Source organism: Pelophylax lessonae (genome assembly GCF_965119305.1).
Source record: "Pelophylax lessonae genome assembly, chromosome: 4".
In the NCBI taxonomy this organism is placed as follows: Eukaryota; Metazoa; Chordata; class Amphibia; order Anura; family Ranidae; genus Pelophylax; species Pelophylax lessonae.
Window position 1 is genome coordinate 173,128,736 of NC_138771.1, and position 17,786 is coordinate 173,146,521.

Consider the following 17,786-nt stretch of genomic DNA (forward strand, 5'->3'; position numbering starts at 1 on the left):
ATTAATGTGCATGTAAAAGCAGGCATCCCAATACTTTTGACAATATAGTGTATAGTTCTATATATGAATTAAGGCGAAAATGTGTGAAGCTGAACTGGGCACAAAAAAAATCAACAAAGTATATTCTTCAATATTCAAAAAAAAGTAGAAATTCAATTTGCTTGCATAAAATGCCTTTGGAAACCCAGTGTTACCCTGTAAAAGTAGGGATATCATCACTGTGTTGTACATAACTCAGGCAGAGAGCAGGGCTGTAGAAAGGCCTTAGCATGCCCACCCATTATTTATGGCTGTCGGCATAAAACTACAGGAGGGGGGCAGAAAGAAGACTACTCTCCCTGCACGAGTAGAGAGAGAAGCAGTGACTGGGCCTAATTTAGGAAGCAAAAGGGTAAATTTACTAAAGGTATATAGGTCTTTTACTTTGCAAAGGACTTTTTCTATAGCTTAGTAAAAGAGGTGAAATTTACTTTGCAAAGATTTTTTAATCCCTTGCAGGTAAAAAAAAAAAAAAAAGATATCTATTTGCACATGAATGGATGATGGTAGACATCAAAGCTTTACATCATTCACAAAGCTTAGTGAAAATCCCCTAGCATAATGAGTAGCCTATTTGTCTTTAGTAAATCAGATCCAATTTTTTGCACAAGATTATTGCACAGATCTGGAAGAATACACATACTTTTTGTATATAGATAAAATGTGCTTGTCACGGAGATCTTTAATGCCACTGGTGGAAGATGCAACTTGGTGCTCAGTTTTTACATTTTACCACTCAGCATTGGGTTTCATTCACACAGCCGTAAAAAAAAAAAAAAAAAAAAAACATTTACAAGAGTTTTTTTAAAAAGGGATCTGAACACCGCTGCATTGTTTTCAGTGGAGCCATTCACACAGGTGCGTAAACATTCATTGCATTCAAATCCGTAACACAGAATCCAAAAATCTGTGTCTAAGAACATGCACTTATGTTAAACATATTATAATTAACAATATTATATAAAAAATGCAAATTAAGTCTAAACAAAGGGGGAAAACTAAATTATCGTTATGTACACATCCATCTTTATGCGTTAAACACATCTCTACCTAAAAGTATACGTATAAGTATTTTTCTGATCATTACACAGAAACCTTTCTTCTAGAAAACATGGGTAATGACATCAGTAGGATTTTTACAGTCGTGTGAATGAAGCCTTAGAAATACTCTTGGATTCTAATAAAATGGTATATTGATAATCTTTCTATTACTACACATTTTGCTGAACATCCTTAGAAGGAACCACAATTGAAGCTCACTAATGGGCTTAATCAGTGAACAGTACAAGAAGAATTAACTGAAAGAGATTATTTTAAAAAGGCCTGTATGAGACCCCCACATGCGCTAGATGTAACAGGGATGTAGGGGACTTAATACACTTGCTATAGAGGTGCTCGAAGTTTAATCCCTACTGGAATGCTGTTGTTACTACAGTGAACTCCGTATTTCAGATCCCGTAGACATGGATCCTAAACATTGCATACTAGGTTTGCTTGATGCTGTAATACCAGATATGTATGTTAAAGAGGCTGCATCCAGAGCATTGTTTTAGGCACACAAGCTCATTTTACGTACTTCTTTGAACTTCTAGTGCTCCTCCTTCACCTCAAATGTGGCTTTCACAGATGGGCACAACGTTGAGGTTAGAAAAGGCAGCTTTTCTAAATTTGAGAGGGTATGGGGTAACTGGTTAGCTTCTCCTGGTTTGGCCCCAGCCGATTTAGTAATGGACAGGTTATTGTTGTGAAATATAACACAAAAATGGATATGTTTAATTTAGCTGGTAATGCTATGGCTGAAATGTGTATACAATTGCATTCCAAATGGCTACCTGCTTTTTTATGATAATTTAGTGAAAGAGTTTGGATCTGGTGGTTTGAATGGGTATTGCCATTCCCCATTTCTTCTCTCAAGTGATGTAACATTTAGCAACATGTATTTTAATTGTTATTGTTTTTGATCTTCTTTTCCTTACCATGTTATTTTGGAAATTTTGAATAAATTTATATTTGATTACTACTGGAGCCTACTCTGTGATGGGTCATTGCCTATAAAGTCCCACACTCAAGGGGAATTCCATTTCTCGTTTTGCTTTTTTATGATGGCCCTAGTGTTCACGTGGTGCACAGCCCTAGACACGGCTCTAAAGGGAGCTTAAGGCATTCCCGTGACATGAATTATAATACTGGTATGCTGAATTGATATCTGATGTGAATTACATGTACTTTTGATTTCTATTTGTACAAATTTGTGACATCTTGATAAACCTTTACCTGATTGAAAAAAAAAAAACCTGTATAAGATAAATTCTAACCAGTTGTAGGTGCTATGCTTTGTATTTGTGATGTTTTCTTCGAACTGGTTTACTAAAAGAGCAAATTTTTGCACCAGGCTGCCCGCCAGTCTTGTAGATGCAGCATGGTAGCATAGGTATAGAATATTTAGTGACAAAGTATAGGCATAGTTCTCCAGTACAACTGCAGTTTAGCACATTTCTAATATCTTAGGAAGTGATAAAACATGGAAACCTATATGTACAGACACTGGGAAAAAAAAAAAGTAAAAAACTGGTGTTATCCAGTAAATATCTGCTAGCTCTTCAGTGAAAAGCTACTCATCTTTCATTACAACCAGTAAAGTAAACTCTGCTTAAAACAGACCATTTCATGAACTTAAGAATTAACAATCAGGGATCTAAATCTTAAAGGCTAATACCTAAGTGGCAGCAATCCATAACATCCAATAAGAATTCACTGGGTTCTGGTATAACTTAATCTTAGTGAACTCTCATTGGTTGTTGAGGGTTACTGTTCTTGTGAATTAGCTATCTTTGTTATGTAATGCCATTTATGGAACAAAGGTAAGAGTTCTATTCATAATACATTTTACTGTGTGCCTTAGACATTCACACTGACATCATAATTACCATGATGTGTGTAATATGCTTATTTCCTATGAATACCTTGATTAGGAAAATACATCATTATGGCCACTAGATGGTGCCAATCAAAGAAAATAAGCATATTAGACAGCTTAGGGTGATTAGTCATGTTGGCTGCGTAAATGCTTTTGCATAGCAATTTTTTTTTTTATAAATAGACTTTCTTTAATGCTAAACAATGGAAGGTATATCAGTATAAAACTCACTACTTATCTATCTCCTGAATGCTGTGAAAATGTGTATTTCCAAAAAAGGGGGATGCATAGAATCCCCCCCCCCCTCCATTGGCCAATTGATCTTGGTAATTAATTAAACTTACTGTATGGAGAATCCTACTCTTCATCAAAAAGTCAGGAAAATGAACTTCGATCTACTTAGTTTAATCAGAATGGCTTCCAATTCATAACAGAATACTGCACCTACATCCATAGCCTAGTACACACTGGCGAATGTCAGGCAACATTGGTTGGTTCAATAAAAACCAGCCGACCTTCGGCCCATGTGTATGACACCTGGTTCCACAGAAGCTGGCTCTTTGGCCAGCTTCTGTTGGACAAGCATGCTAGAAAACCAGCAGCCGAACTGCATCTTATCAGTGCTCTCAGCCAATGGCAGAGAGCACTAACCAGAGAGTTCTGGCAGGGAGGGTGTCCCATGTCAGAACACAATAGAACAGCAGAGGAGATTGATGTATTGCATGGATAATACTTGCAGAGAAGACCAGCTTAATCTATCTTCTTCCCCTCTTCCTGGTCTTCTTGTGCTCTTTCCTACCAAGCCCATCATCACTTTATTTTTCCTTCCCAATCACTGCCATTGAATTACATATAAATGTTGTTCTTCCATGCACTCCTTCAAAGCCTTGCACCCTAGAAACTGTTTGACTACATCTTGGGAGCTTCATGCCACTTGTTACCCCTTGACTGTCCATTTCTGCACTATGTTTAATGCTTTGATACTGAAATGTGTTTATTAGTCTAATATATAGTCTATTTCAGCTTCAAGTTAGTCATGGTGACAATTTACAACTCTAAATCACATGTAACTTTACTGTTTTATATGTTGATTACTTAAATAAAGAATTGACCTTGTGAAAAATAAAATATTGTGTAACATTGTGCTATATAGCAGTATTTTATGTAAGCCACAGAAGCAAACTGTGATTACACTCATGCAGAAGATTACTGTATTTAGCAGCAGTGTGCTGATGAGTCATTTGATTGATCAGAGATGCATAATACAAATATATGATTTGACTGTAAAGGTTTTTCCAGATGTTTTCTAGGTGTGCATGATTTGTAGAATTATAAAAACGGTACTGTTAATAGACTTTAAGGTTCTCATGCAGAATAGATGCCAAAGACTAAGATATCTAATTTAAGATAGTCATTAGTAGTCTATTAAATTATCTCACCAAATAAGAATCAGTTGTGGAAGTTTTCAATTGATTGTCTCCTGCTTGGTAGCATGTATATACAGTAAAATAGCTCAGGTTTTCTTTATAATAAATTTATACGATATGGAAGTGTATCGTTTTTTTTTAAAAAAAGATTTTTTGTTTACTTTGTTTAATGTTTCCACCCACTATTTAACACATGAGTACTTTAGAAGTCACTTAGCCCAGGCCATGTTAAGCTCGGTCCATATTAAAAAATGCCAATTCATTTTCAATGGAATATAAATAAATTGCAAGGAAATATCATTCAAAGCTTGGCCTGTCTACAATATACAATATATTAGCTCAGAGTATTTTAAAATTGTGTTCTACTAGAAGTACATTTGGCATTAATACTTGTACTCTATTGTACATGTTAGAGTGAGTTTTTAAATCCTCTTTCACTATACAGTTCATTTATCTTCATTTAGGCTGTACCTGGATCTTATATTCAGGCATTTCCTAATCCCTCTCTGTGTCTGATCCGCAGGTTGTTGTTTTGTAACGTTTTATACAAGAAAAGCAGCACTGGAAGCACAGAACGCATTGCACAATATTAAAACTTTACCTGGGGTGAGTACATTCTTCTTCTCCTTGACACTGTGTCATGATTAAATGTCATTTATTTGTTCTGTTTATTGCTAGGGAATAGCTCTCTTTCCAAAGAACCAATGGGGAAATGATGAAGTGTGAACTGCTCAAAATGACTGGGCTGCAATGGACTTGTGATGGTGTCGGGCTAATCCCTTAATTGTCTCAGTCAGATGGCTTTGTGTAGAGTATAGAAAATGTACTTTAGGCTTTATCTAGGAAACAAGCATTACATTACTGCCTTACCGGTATAATCCTGTTTTTTTCTTTCTTTTTTCATTTTGCTTTTCCTTTTATCATTATTGAAACAAACACACTAAACTAAATTTAGAAAGTGAGAGTCAGACTTGCTACTTGCAACCAATGCAACCAGAGTCATGAAAAGATTTTGTGGCAATTTAATTATGTATCTAGCAGAAAAAATAACTTGAGGTAACTAAAAAAAATGTAAAATAATTTTTCAAATACCGGTCATATGTTTCCCACATTTTGTTCATTGGTGTGCAACCAACAAGTCTCCATCCCATCTTCTCATCCACTGGTATGTACATTGTGCAGTAAGGACATAAATCACAACTGATGCAAGTTAGAAATGACACACAGTCATTTGTAGCAACTAATCTAAAGTAGAAAACAGCTTTGCTCTATTAACTGTTGAAGGATGATGTTGATTCGATGTAGTGGGTTATAGAAGGAGTATGGGCAGCCAAGTGGCTTAGTGGTTAGCATTTCTAATGCCTTGCAGCAATGGGGTTCTTGGTTGAAATCTCGACCAGGACCCTATTTGCATTCAGTTTGATTGTTCATCCTGTGCTTGTGTGCATTTCCTCTGGGTACTTTGGTTTCCTCCCACGCTCCAAAGACATGCTGGTATGTTCATTGACTCCTGTTTAACTTTGCCTAGTATGTGTATACAAATTGGCTATGCACATGTGTCATCACCAGCTACATGCCAGTCCCAGGCCTGTGCAAATAAGCAAAGACCTGGAAACCTGGACCTAGAAACTCTCCAAAAAATGTTTATGGAAAAGGTGTAAGTGTATCAGACATGGTGCCTAGAGAGCTGGCTAAAATCGCCCAGTCAGATATGACTGAGCAGATATCACACACACACGTAAAAATACGTGGGTTGGGATCCTAAAGTGTGACTAGACCCAGGACCCAGCATTAACTATATTTGGTCCCCCACAGTTCACAGAACACAGAAATGCAATAGTATTAGTAAATATAACGTGCTAAATACCTTTTCTCATCAGCAGTTAGAGCAGGCGTGTGACTTCTATCAGTCTGGTTGAAGCTTGTAGGAGAAGTTTTCACTCTTCTGTGATTGTCATATAAGGCTGCAGGATCCCTGACCCTCTGTCTGGACAGTGCTGATTGGCCCTATGCTGGTCACATGCACTTTCCCAAGAAAGAAAAAAAATATCTAGCAATACACACCAAACTGAGCACATGCAGCTTGTCCCCTAGCCTTTGTTCTATCAGGTGGTGGTTTGAGGACGTTGGAAGAAGGGGGAGGCACAGAGAAGGTTCCATTGTGGGAATAACAAGCATGCTTTACTGCACATGCAGACTGATTTTACTGTTGTGGGTTTAGTAACACTTTAAATTTTATCTTAGAAATACATTTACTTAGATTATTATTATATATGTCTTCATTTTGGTGAGATTTATTGGGAGCCACACCTTTTTGTGATTTTAAAACATTGTCTAGGTGTGATTGTCACATCTGGTTTACAGTAGATTAAATTTAATACTGATGATCATAGACAGACTCTGCTCCACCTAATGTAGCCACAAATGGCACTGCAACCTTCATATTTATCTGTTTATATGTGAATAATTTGATTTGTTTCCCACACAAATGCAATCTATCAACAATATGTCAATAAGATTGTAGTGTAAACTATAAAGGCCCATCTTTATCTGTTAAAAAGAGAGTCACCACAGTGTTCTTGAAGATAATTCATCTGTTCAGATTCACGTAGTTATAGGTGATTCCACCATAATATACAGGCAGAAGATGACAGTAGCACCATTTACTTTAAAATGCGTTATGGTATGGACCAGTACAGTAAATAGTGGGGCTGTCATTTGATGCCCTTTTTGATTAACTAACAATAAATAATATTATCAGAGGAAAATGAGTGATGCAATACAATTGTAATAAAGCAGACCTCCACTAATTAACTTAACTTCCTCTCATCTGTTCCCCACTAACTCCCTTTTTCACAATTGAGATTATTTTTTATTTGTTTTTATCAAATCTATTTTTTAAGTCAGCAGCCCCTTACTTTTAGATTCCTCACCTAGACAAGAATGTTATATTAGGCTGCCTGAAGCCTCCTGGGATACATCCCAGGAAGCTACGGAGCCGAAGTATCACATTTTTTTGACCCTTCATCTCCATTCAAGACCCATAGCTTTTCTGCGCATGAGTGGGACCAAGGGAGAGTCATCAGAGGGCAAGCTTTGCAAATGACTAAGAGCGTTTATTTTGAAAAAATAACAATATTTTTCACATTTTTTTATATGAAATTCCCCCCAAAAATAATGTAAAAATCTAATTTTTTTAAATTTTTGGCCAATTTGTTTTCTGCTATCTATGTTTGGTAAAAAAAATCAATTTTGATTGGTTTGCGCAAAAGTTATTGCGTTTACTAACTAAGGGAAAGATTTATGTAATTTTTGGTGTTTTTTTTTAATGAGTAATGGCGGCGATCTGCGATTTTTTTGCGGGACTGCGACATTACGGCGGACATATCGGACCATTGACTGACATTTTTGACACTTTTGGGGGTACCAGTGACATTTCTACAGTAATCAGTGCTATAAATATGTTACTGTAAAAATTACACTGGCAGGGAAGGGGTTAATTTTATTGGAGAGGGAGGGGTTAATGTATGCCTGGTGCTTACTAACATGTGTGGGGGGAGGTGACTGAGTGACACAGGGACAGATCGCATGTTCAGCTATGCTGAACCCTGCAATCTGTCACTGTCTGTCACTTAGGAGATCCGCCCGCTCTGTTTACACAAGCGGGCAGATCTCCAAACTCGATTCCCCAATGATCGGGGAAGAGCAGCAGCGATCTCCGCTGCTCCTCCCCTGGCCCGACTCCCGCTGTGAATGAATACAGTGGGAGCGAGCCTCCGGCGGCACGCGAGCGCCGCCCACAAGGGGAGGAGTCCAGCAACGTAGGTCTACGTCGCTGGACGATAACTAACCACTTTGCCGCAGTAGAGCTCGAGTGAGTGGTCGGCAAGTGGTTTACTGACTACCATGAAAGCTCCTAATTTTAAGATGCTTATAATTTCATATAGAAATTTATAAAAGCATTATGGAATTTGTGGTTACAATAAGCTATTCTGAAATATTAATGCTTGTAAGAAATCATGTGACCTGTTCTTTTAGAATATAAATAGTGTTATGCAAATGACATATAAACAAGAGCTTAGCAAAGGAAATATGCAATGGTAGGAAAAACATTTATCATCTTCAATGTAAAGCATAAATATTTGATTTCTGACATATATTTGTCACCTTTAAAAAGACACTTCTTGCAAATGGCCTCAAGCTTTAAGAATAAATGGTTTATTCTAGTACAGCGACTGATTGTACATGGGCCTGTGTACAGTACTGCAGACATTATCAGTATTTCTAGAATTATTCTATGCCGCTAGTATTGAGCTCAGTGCCTGAACAGCTTCCATGTTCATTTGTATCATGACCAGTAGCCATTTAGTAAATAAATGTGGCATTCATTCAGAATTCATGCCATACACAGTATCATTTAATTGGATAATTTAGCATTAGCTGCATTAATTGGGTTAGTAAGCCTTTGAGATATTAAAACCCGATGCTTTCCCTTGGAGAATAATTATCATCTAGACAACAAAAATGCACAGAGAGGTTTTCTTAGTCCTACAGCGTTACAATATTGGTCTCACATGTGGTGGCAGCATACATGAGGAAACAACCATACGGTGTATGCCATTCATTGCTTTCTTATTCATCTGTCATCAAAATGTTCAGAGAGGATTGCTTTGTATCGGCAAAGTTATCTTATAGAAAAAAGCAACAAATGTTTTTATCTTTTGGATTGCTAACACTGGTATAGAGGCAGAATTTGCTGCAGTTGTAATAGTGAGTGGACCTAAGGTAGCAATGCTTTTTGATCACTGTCAGTGTATTACATTCCTCCTCAATAGACACACTTACTTTCTACAGTACTATACTTTTCCTTAAAATAAGCAGTTGTTCATCCCTAACTAATAAGGCACTCATGAAAAGCTTTGGTGCACAACTTTTTTCTTTGCATACAGTATTTCTCTGAGACAGATCAGGTCTTATAAGGAGTATGGTAAAGCCATAAAAGAAGGGTAACTCCAAACATAGCTGACCTAAACTATCTACTACCTCAAAAAAGGCTAATCTGAACCTGAAAATACCACTCAGCGTCATTCTCTACCACTCCCCTTCCCCAGCCTGTTATAAAATCTTTTTTTTTTTTTTTCAGAAAGTGAGTATCTTTTTTTGGTGGTACTCACTCCTATTTCCCCATTCCTTACCTAGGCAAGCATGAAATACCATTGGCTTGCCTGCCACACCTGCAGCCTCCTGGGATACATGTCACACATTCCAAGAGCCTACAGGACCAGTCTCCCTACATCCCATGATATTACACATGTGCAGTAGGAGGCTGACTGTGAGTGATCAGAAAGTGACAGAGAGGTGGCACAGAAAATCAGAAACCCTGCGAATAGCCAGACAGTGTTGAACTTCATGGGCTGATAATGATGTGTTTCTGAAAAGCCAGAGGCTAGAACACTTGTAGCTGCTGACTGTTTGTATTCCCATAGCAGGGTGAAGTTTCTGTTTAACCAGTTACTAAAACTTATTTCTGTTCACGAGATTTTCTTGGCAAGGATACTGGAGTGGGTTGAGTGGATGATACTGGACACTTGATACTTGATACTGGATACTTGATCAACCCTGAATATTCACTGGAAGGACAGATCCTGAAGCTGAAGCCCGAATACTTTGGCCACCTAATGCGAAGAGAGGACTCATTGGAAAAGACCCTGATGCTGGGAAACATAAAAGAAAAAAAGAGAAGAGGACGACAGAAAACAAGATAGATAAATAGCATCATCGAAACAATAAAAATGAAGTTAAGCAAGCTCCGGGAGGCAGTGGGGGACAGAAAAGCTTGGCGCGCTAGGGTTCATGAGGTCACAAAGAGTCTGAAGTGACTAAACGACTGAACAACAACAAAATGCATTGCAACTTGTACTATTAGCATACTTCAATTGACATTCCTCTGAATTACAGCTATGGCATCTTACCATACTTCCTTTGTGAAAAATGTTCTGGAAGTATGCAGTGAAAAATCAGTTCACATTTCTATTTTGGGAATACTGTTAGGGAGAAAAGGTGTAACAGAGGCTGTCTTTCAGACTCCCATTAACATGCTCCCAGGTTGCTCGAATGGATATTCCAAGGCAGAGAGAGGTGAAAAGATGGATGGGATGGGGATGAATTAGGAATCTTTTAAACACTGAAACTCCAGGTTCTTTGCTTCTGGGTCATGGTACCATTCTGACAGCATAAATCTAATCACATTCTGCCTCATATTTATAGAGAACGTTATCATATGAAAGCTTGAAATTAAATTGTGTATGTATTGAGCACCTTTTGGGTTGTCTTTTGCTCACGTTGTTATAAATCAACATAATCTGTTTTCCAAAAGGTAAAGCTTGTTTTCAAATGGCACTACAGTGTTTTGAAGTTAAATTATTGCCTGCTTTCACATTCAGAATCAGGGACAAGTTCAAGATTTTAATTGGTGCGCCAACATTTTTTCTTTAACTAAATACTTTAATTCTATGTATGTATTCAGATCTGAATCATTCGTTTAATTTCTTCAAGTTTGCACAGAAGAGAAGAATTTAGACTGACATTAGATTGGTCTGTTTTAAAGATGCACATAGGCATTACAGCCTTTGCCTAATCTATCTTAAATCAGCATGAAACAACAATTATTTAAAGGCTATGTTTACCTATATAGCATGTTACATGTTACACTCATATTTAGGGTGTAACATGCTCCAGTATCCCCCTCCCCCCCCCCCACACACTGGTTCTTCTCCCCTGCACCACTGTCACATGCAAAATTAGCACTGGTGTGTGAGGCTCTGCCCTCATAGTCACGTTATTTTTTTACAGTAATCTGTGAATGAGGATACTACAAGTCCTGTCTGCCACTGAGACAGACAGCTTGTAGTTCTCAGTGGACTGCAAGGGCACTGATGAGCTCCCTCATAGTCCAATTACATTTCCTCCAGCTTTTTAACAGAAAGCCGGTACAGAGGTATGGGCAAGAAAGCTGATGGATGTCTCTGAAGGCCTGAGATAGCTCTCGCAATCCACCGATCATGGGTGCAATGATTTTGGGGGACAAGATTATTAAATGTTCATTTTTTCCACAAAAATACACACATTTATATTTTTTCCTCAAATGTGAACGTATCCTTTAATGCCCTTGAGCGCTTTTTTGAAACTCAGAAACCTTGCTACAGTAAAAGGACAAGCCCAAGAGCAGATCCAGACCTTAGGCTGTCTTTCGCCCCACTGTAATAGTATAAGACCTTTAGTAGACTTCTAGTTTTCCAAAATGTTGGAGGGGGTGCACTTTCCAGTCAAGCACAGAGCATAATACATCAGTCATGAATGCTGCTGCCAGACTTATCTACCTAACCAGCCATTCAGTGTCCACTACCCCTCTCTGCCAATCCCTCCATTTGCTTCTGCTCACCCTACAAATAAAATTCAAAATACTAGCAACAACCTACAAAACATCCACAGTTCTGTCGCCAGCTACACCACTAATCTTTGTCACAAAATACCAGCCAAAACATGCTCTTCATTAATCTCAAGACCTCCCGTTCTTTAGCTCCCTTGTCTCCCCATTTCATGCTCATCTGTGGGACTTCTCTAAAGCCTCTCCCATCCTTTGGAACTCCTCCTCAATCTGTCTATCTATCTCCTACTCTATCCCTGAAAACAGATCTCTTTAGAAAAGCCTATCTTGCCTCTAACAACTGAACTTTTATATTCTCTATCTGCTCATTTCCTATAATTATTACCTTTTGTATCACTTGACCCTCCCTTTTAGATTGAAAGTTCTAATGAGAAGGGCCCTCTGGTTTCCTCTTACATTGAATCATATTGTAATTGTACTGCCTTCATTTTGTAAAGTGCTGCACAAAGGAATTAAATAAATACTATCTCTGAGGTGGTATTAATTGCAAATTGCACCTTGGGGAAGGTTTTTGGCTTCTGAAATAAACATTCTGTTAAATTGTAGAAAAAAAAATATATTTATCAAATCCTGTTACTGTAAGCCAATAAAGACTGTTCCCTCTTAGGGCTCTTTCACACTTGTAGTCCGTCAAATGGACTCCGCTTTTCTCAGCGGGGGGTCGATCCACCGATCCCCCGCTGAGCAGGAGGATGACAGCTGTGTCTCGGCGCTGTGTGTGGAGACACAGCTGTCAGTTCCCCATGCATCTCTATGGGGGAAATCCCATCCAATCCCATCCAATCCGATCCGCTGGACAATAAATAGGGTTTCCATCCATCAAAAAAGATTTGATGGATCGGGTCGGATGTCAGCGGACATGTCTCCGCTGACATCCGATGTCCCATAGGAATGCATGGGGGGACCGTTCAGATCCGCCAAAAAAACGAATAGGCGGATCTGAACGGTCCGCCTGTGTGAAAGGGGCCTTAACTTCTTAACATTCCCCTGGTATTCCGCCCTCCCCCCCCCCCTTTTCCTCAGGAGTATGCGTTACACTGTTCCAGTCCTCAGTATAATGCAAGATGGAGTAGTTCACTGCAAGGGGATACAAGCCCCTTAAAGTTTTAAGCAGCTGAAAGATGATCCCTTTCCAAAGTTTTGAAGATACTTATTTTATTCAAGTCAAAAAATATGCTCCTGTAAATAAATACTCTATCCAAAATGAGAAAGCTCTTCTTGACTAATACCCCAGGATCAGAGCAAATATACTGTATATCACACCCAATCCTTTTCAAACTCCTGTTTCAGTTTGATGTACTTCATCCGTACAAGCACAACAGTTCTCATCATCGTATGAAGCACTAAAGCCTCGTACACACGCACCGATTTTTGGCCGACCGATCGGCCGTCTTTTGTCCAGTGTTGTTGTGTTGGTTGAAATGTGCTCTAGACTGCACACAAATTTTTTCGGCCAACAACAACCAACTTCAGAAGTGATGTCATGTTCTGGTTTACTTTCCGTGTGGTTTTTCTTCTCTGAGCATGCCCAGTCTTGCTCATCTGATATTTGTCTGCCGAAATCTGTACTGACTGACGGAAAATCGGGCGTTCTGTTGACGGCCAACAAAAATTTTATAGCATGCACACCAGATTTTGTTCGGCCGAAAAGTCGTAGTCGGTTTACTGACATACATGTGGGTCCAATGGCTTCATTTTTTTTTCAGTTGCTGGTCTAGGACAAGAAATCCCACCTTTGTGCTTTACACTGACTTCACTTACTGTATACATCTTCGGGGCCTGCGTTGTAATGGCTAAATTGTGCTTAGGCCCCAATTTGTACTGAAGAGCAGATACTGATATAGTCTCTCTGCTGGACATTTCAGTGTTATGCCACACTACAGCCTGTATTTTATGTCCCAATCATAAAAAGAAAACTGTAGTAGCAAGCCTGATCACATGACTGATAAGTTATCCTCATACCTCCTGTCCCTTTTTTCTCCTTCCTTGTCAATGCAGTGCATATTTGCATTGTAAAAATATGGGCTTTTTAACCACTGCCTTAAAAGTAGAGCCTTCAGTAATGTTCAAATACCAAGAGAAAGTGAATCTTTACCTGTTTTAACATTAAGTGAGCTGCATATACATTATTTGATTACTGTACAGTATATGCTCTTCTTTTATCTAAACGGGCATGGGCTTAACGAGATTTGTATTAACGTCATAAAGGTAACCTGAAGCTTTCACTTCTAATCCAGTTTGCAGCATGTCTAACTTTATCAGTAACACTAGAGGGTGCATGAATATGTGCAATTAGGAAGTTGTGATTTGCAACATTGCAGAATGTGTCTAAAGTGCTGCTTGCTTCTGGTGTATTTTGTAACCTAGTCCTCACTGTATTAGGTGCATTTCGAGTACTACATGTGCAAACCCGGAGGTTGTTTCTAGTTACTAAATGTTATTAAATGTCATATGTGTCACTCAACTATTAGTGATGAATTGCTTAACACAGAGGAGTTATTAAGTAAGTATCTTAGCATGCATCACTGCCCAGATCAAGTCACTTGATGAAGTAGGTCTAATGCTTTAGTTTGGTTTGATAACAAAATTAATTCTGAATTTGTAATCTGTGTACATTCATTTATTCAGTTTGGATAGCTATTTCGTTATTTTTAGTACACAAATTTAAAAAAATAAAGGTCTCTTAACCCCTTGAAGAGACCACCAACTGACTAAACATAGATGTTGTTTACTTCAATGCTAGACATATTTGCAGTACACACTCTCCACGCTTCTGAGTAACCCCAGGCAAGAGTAACGAAATAGAGCAGACACATTTTTATTTAAACATTAACTTCAGAAGTGTAGTAGTCAGTAATATTATAGTGAAACTTACGTTTAGTTGGGGGGAAAAAATCCCCTCCAGGTGCCCTATATATTCTGCAAGGAATTTAGAGTCTTTTCTGTTACTGATTAGAAAAAGAAAAATTTATATATGCTTTACATTAATCTTTTTTAAAAATGACTGCTAAGTGGAAGAGTCTAACTTTACAATAATCACCAGAGCAAGCCCAGTGTTGTAAGAAAAAGCTAAGCTCCTTCATCATTTTGGTGGTGAATATTTTTGAAAGTTTTGCACCAAAATTAAACTATTTTTTATCTGACTTAACCACTTAAGGGCCAGAGGATTTGGCTGCTCAATGACCAGGCCCTATTTTGCGATTCGGCACTGTATTATTTTAATGGACAATTGTGCGGTCGTGCGATGCTGTACCCAAACTAAATTGACGTCCTTTTTTTCCCACAAATAGAGCTTTCTTTTGGTGGTATTAAATCACCTGTGCGACTTTTATTTTTTGCGTTATAAACATAACAAGAGTGACAATTTTGAAAAAATTACAATATTTTTCACATTCTTTTATATGAAATTCTCAAAAAAAATGTAAAAAATCTAAATTTTTTAACATTTTAGGCCAATTTATTTTCTGCTACATATTTTTGGTAAAACAAATTGTAATAAGCGTATTTTGATTGGTTTGCGCAAAAGTTATTGCGTTTACTAACTACGAGAAAGATTTATGTCATTTTTATTGTTTTTTTTTTTACTAGTAATGGCGGCAATCTGCAATTTTTTTGCGGGACTGCAACATTGCGGCAGAAAGATCGGACCCCTAACTGACATTTTTGACACTTTTGGGAATACCAGTGACATTACTACAGTAATCAGTGCTAAAGATATGAACCATTACTGTAAACATTACACTGACAGGGAAGGGGTTAACATTACTGGTGATCAGTGGGTTAAATGTATCCCTAGGGGCATGATTCTAACTGTCAGGGGGCGTGCCTTGTGAAGTAATCACAGAGACATGTGATCCTATATAGCAGGATCACATAACCTCTGTGATCACTTCAGGGAGAATGACAGATGGCTGTGTTTACATCAGCCATCTGTCCTTCTCTCTCTGCTGCGGGAGATTGTGAGTGACCGGCGGCCATCGGAGCCTCGGGGCACATGCACTGGCTCCCCAGCTGACGAGTGGGGGTGGGAGCGCACCGCCGCTGGCGCGCACTCGCCCCCTACAGTCTCCTGAGCGAGCGACGTCGAATAACGTCGCTTTGCCCAGGAGCGGCTGCCTGCTGCAGTAAAACTGCGGTGGGTGGTCGTTATGTGGTTAAAACACTGTATAGACTTCTGTCGAAATCCAAGAGATTTTTTTCATAGAGATGTTTTGTACACACAGATGTAAAGGATATTTTCACTGGATGCAGTATTTTTTTTTTGTTTTTTGTTTTAGAAAGTCCTAATGACTGCAGGAATTGTGATATTTTATTTTATTTTTTTTAGCTAGAACCGAATTTAGCGAAAGTAGAGGTTTTCTTAAGTGGCGAACTAAGATGACTTTGAAAACTAGTAAATTTAAAAAAAAAACTTTAGTTCAATTAAAAGCTGTATACTAGTTATAGGTGTATTTTGGGTGTTTACACACTGAAATATTTTCTTTCTGGCCGTTCTGTGGCAAAATCTACCAACCACAGCCCCTCCTCTGTTCCAGCCAATAAAAAAGATTTGGGGGCTTCCACTCCTTTTTTACCGTATCCATAATGCAAAACAAATTACATTTCCTACAGCAAAAATAGAACTTCCAAGTAATGTCTATGAAAGGTGTGTGGAGCTGGAACTAAAAACGAAAACAGATCATGGTTTTGGAGCATGCACAGACAGAATGGCAACAGAGAACACTGGGGATTGCTGGCAATAGCATTGCCACTCTGTATTGGCCACTCTGTGGAGCTGGCAGGATCACCAGGTGATTAGAAATGTAAAATAGACTTCTAAAAGGTGAGAACAGCAAACATGGTCATATTTTGCAGCTTGTTTTGACTTTTCTTGGTTAAAGTTTATTGACTTACTCACTGCATCTGAGCACCATTTTAATACTCAAAGCAAACTCCCCATCCATCCATTTCTCACCCCCTAGCATTTCTGGCTGTGGTCATCTTGACTAAGGGCAGAAGATTCATGTATCATATTTTTCCTGCAATCTTTCTGCCCTTAGTTCAGACATGCAGGCAGGAGGGTGTGGTTAGCTGTGAAAACAACTCCTCCCCTCCTGAATACTCTTGGGATTTTTGACATCATTTGCCTAGGCAGGGAAACCAGGAAGTAGCTGGAAAAAAAGTTTAACACAAGTAAATATGATATACTTTACTATCTGTTTAATAATGCTAACAGCATAAGGATTAAAAATAGTCAATGTTGATTGAAAGAGTAAAGTTCTGCTTTAAGAGTGAACCTTTTCACAAAACTGCAAACTTTGCTTGAACTTGGTAAAATACAAAATGAATCATGCCACCTTTTAGTCAATTAGACTTTGCAGTGTATGGCTAAATGCCAGCCACATAGAGGCTGTTTTAACCTGGACTACTTGATACTACTCTGTGCCGGGCTGTTGTAGGGAATTATTAAACACAACCTCAAACTGAATAAAATTATAATTAAATTGGCATACAGCAGTAACATATTGATATGAATGTTTTACCTAACTAGTGAATTGCTGCATGTTTAAGTATTTTTTGTAGGTGGCAGGTCCTCTTTCAATGTAAAGTCGTGAGTAGGTTGCAAACGATTATGTGGCTTATTATTTTCATATTTTTTTACACAAAGTCGTTTGAGAATGTTGTATCGCAAATGTTTGAATCTGGATTTAGGCTGATGAGAAACAACAATCAGTGCTGTTAAATAGGCTGTATAGCATGTTTTCTTGTCATTATTATTCCTTGTTCCTCTACTCAGCCACAGCTAAAGCTCCCCTTTATTGTGCAGTATATGTCATTGTTCGAAATTGTTTCACTTGAGGATTATGTTATTTTTAGATACATTTAAAGTTCACTGTTGGGAAACTAATTTCTTCTCTTTCATAGGTATACTGTATGTGTGGGTGGAAGCTGAACAAATCCTTGCACCACATCCCAA

The 17,786-nt window shown here is 38.3% G+C and overlaps 1 protein-coding gene across 24 annotated transcripts in view; it reads left to right on the forward strand.

The window, feature by feature from the left end:
- Positions 1–17,786, forward strand: part of CELF2 (CUGBP Elav-like family member 2) — a 713,329-nt gene that overhangs the window by 446,535 nt on the left and 249,008 nt on the right. For all 24 annotated transcript variants that reach the window (XM_082254349.1, XM_082254360.1, XM_082254366.1 and 21 more), the window contains one exon: positions 4,907–4,989. In XM_082254349.1, the coding sequence (XP_082110475.1) occupies positions 4,907–4,989 (83 nt within the window). The remainder of the gene's footprint in view (positions 1–4,906; positions 4,990–17,786) is intronic.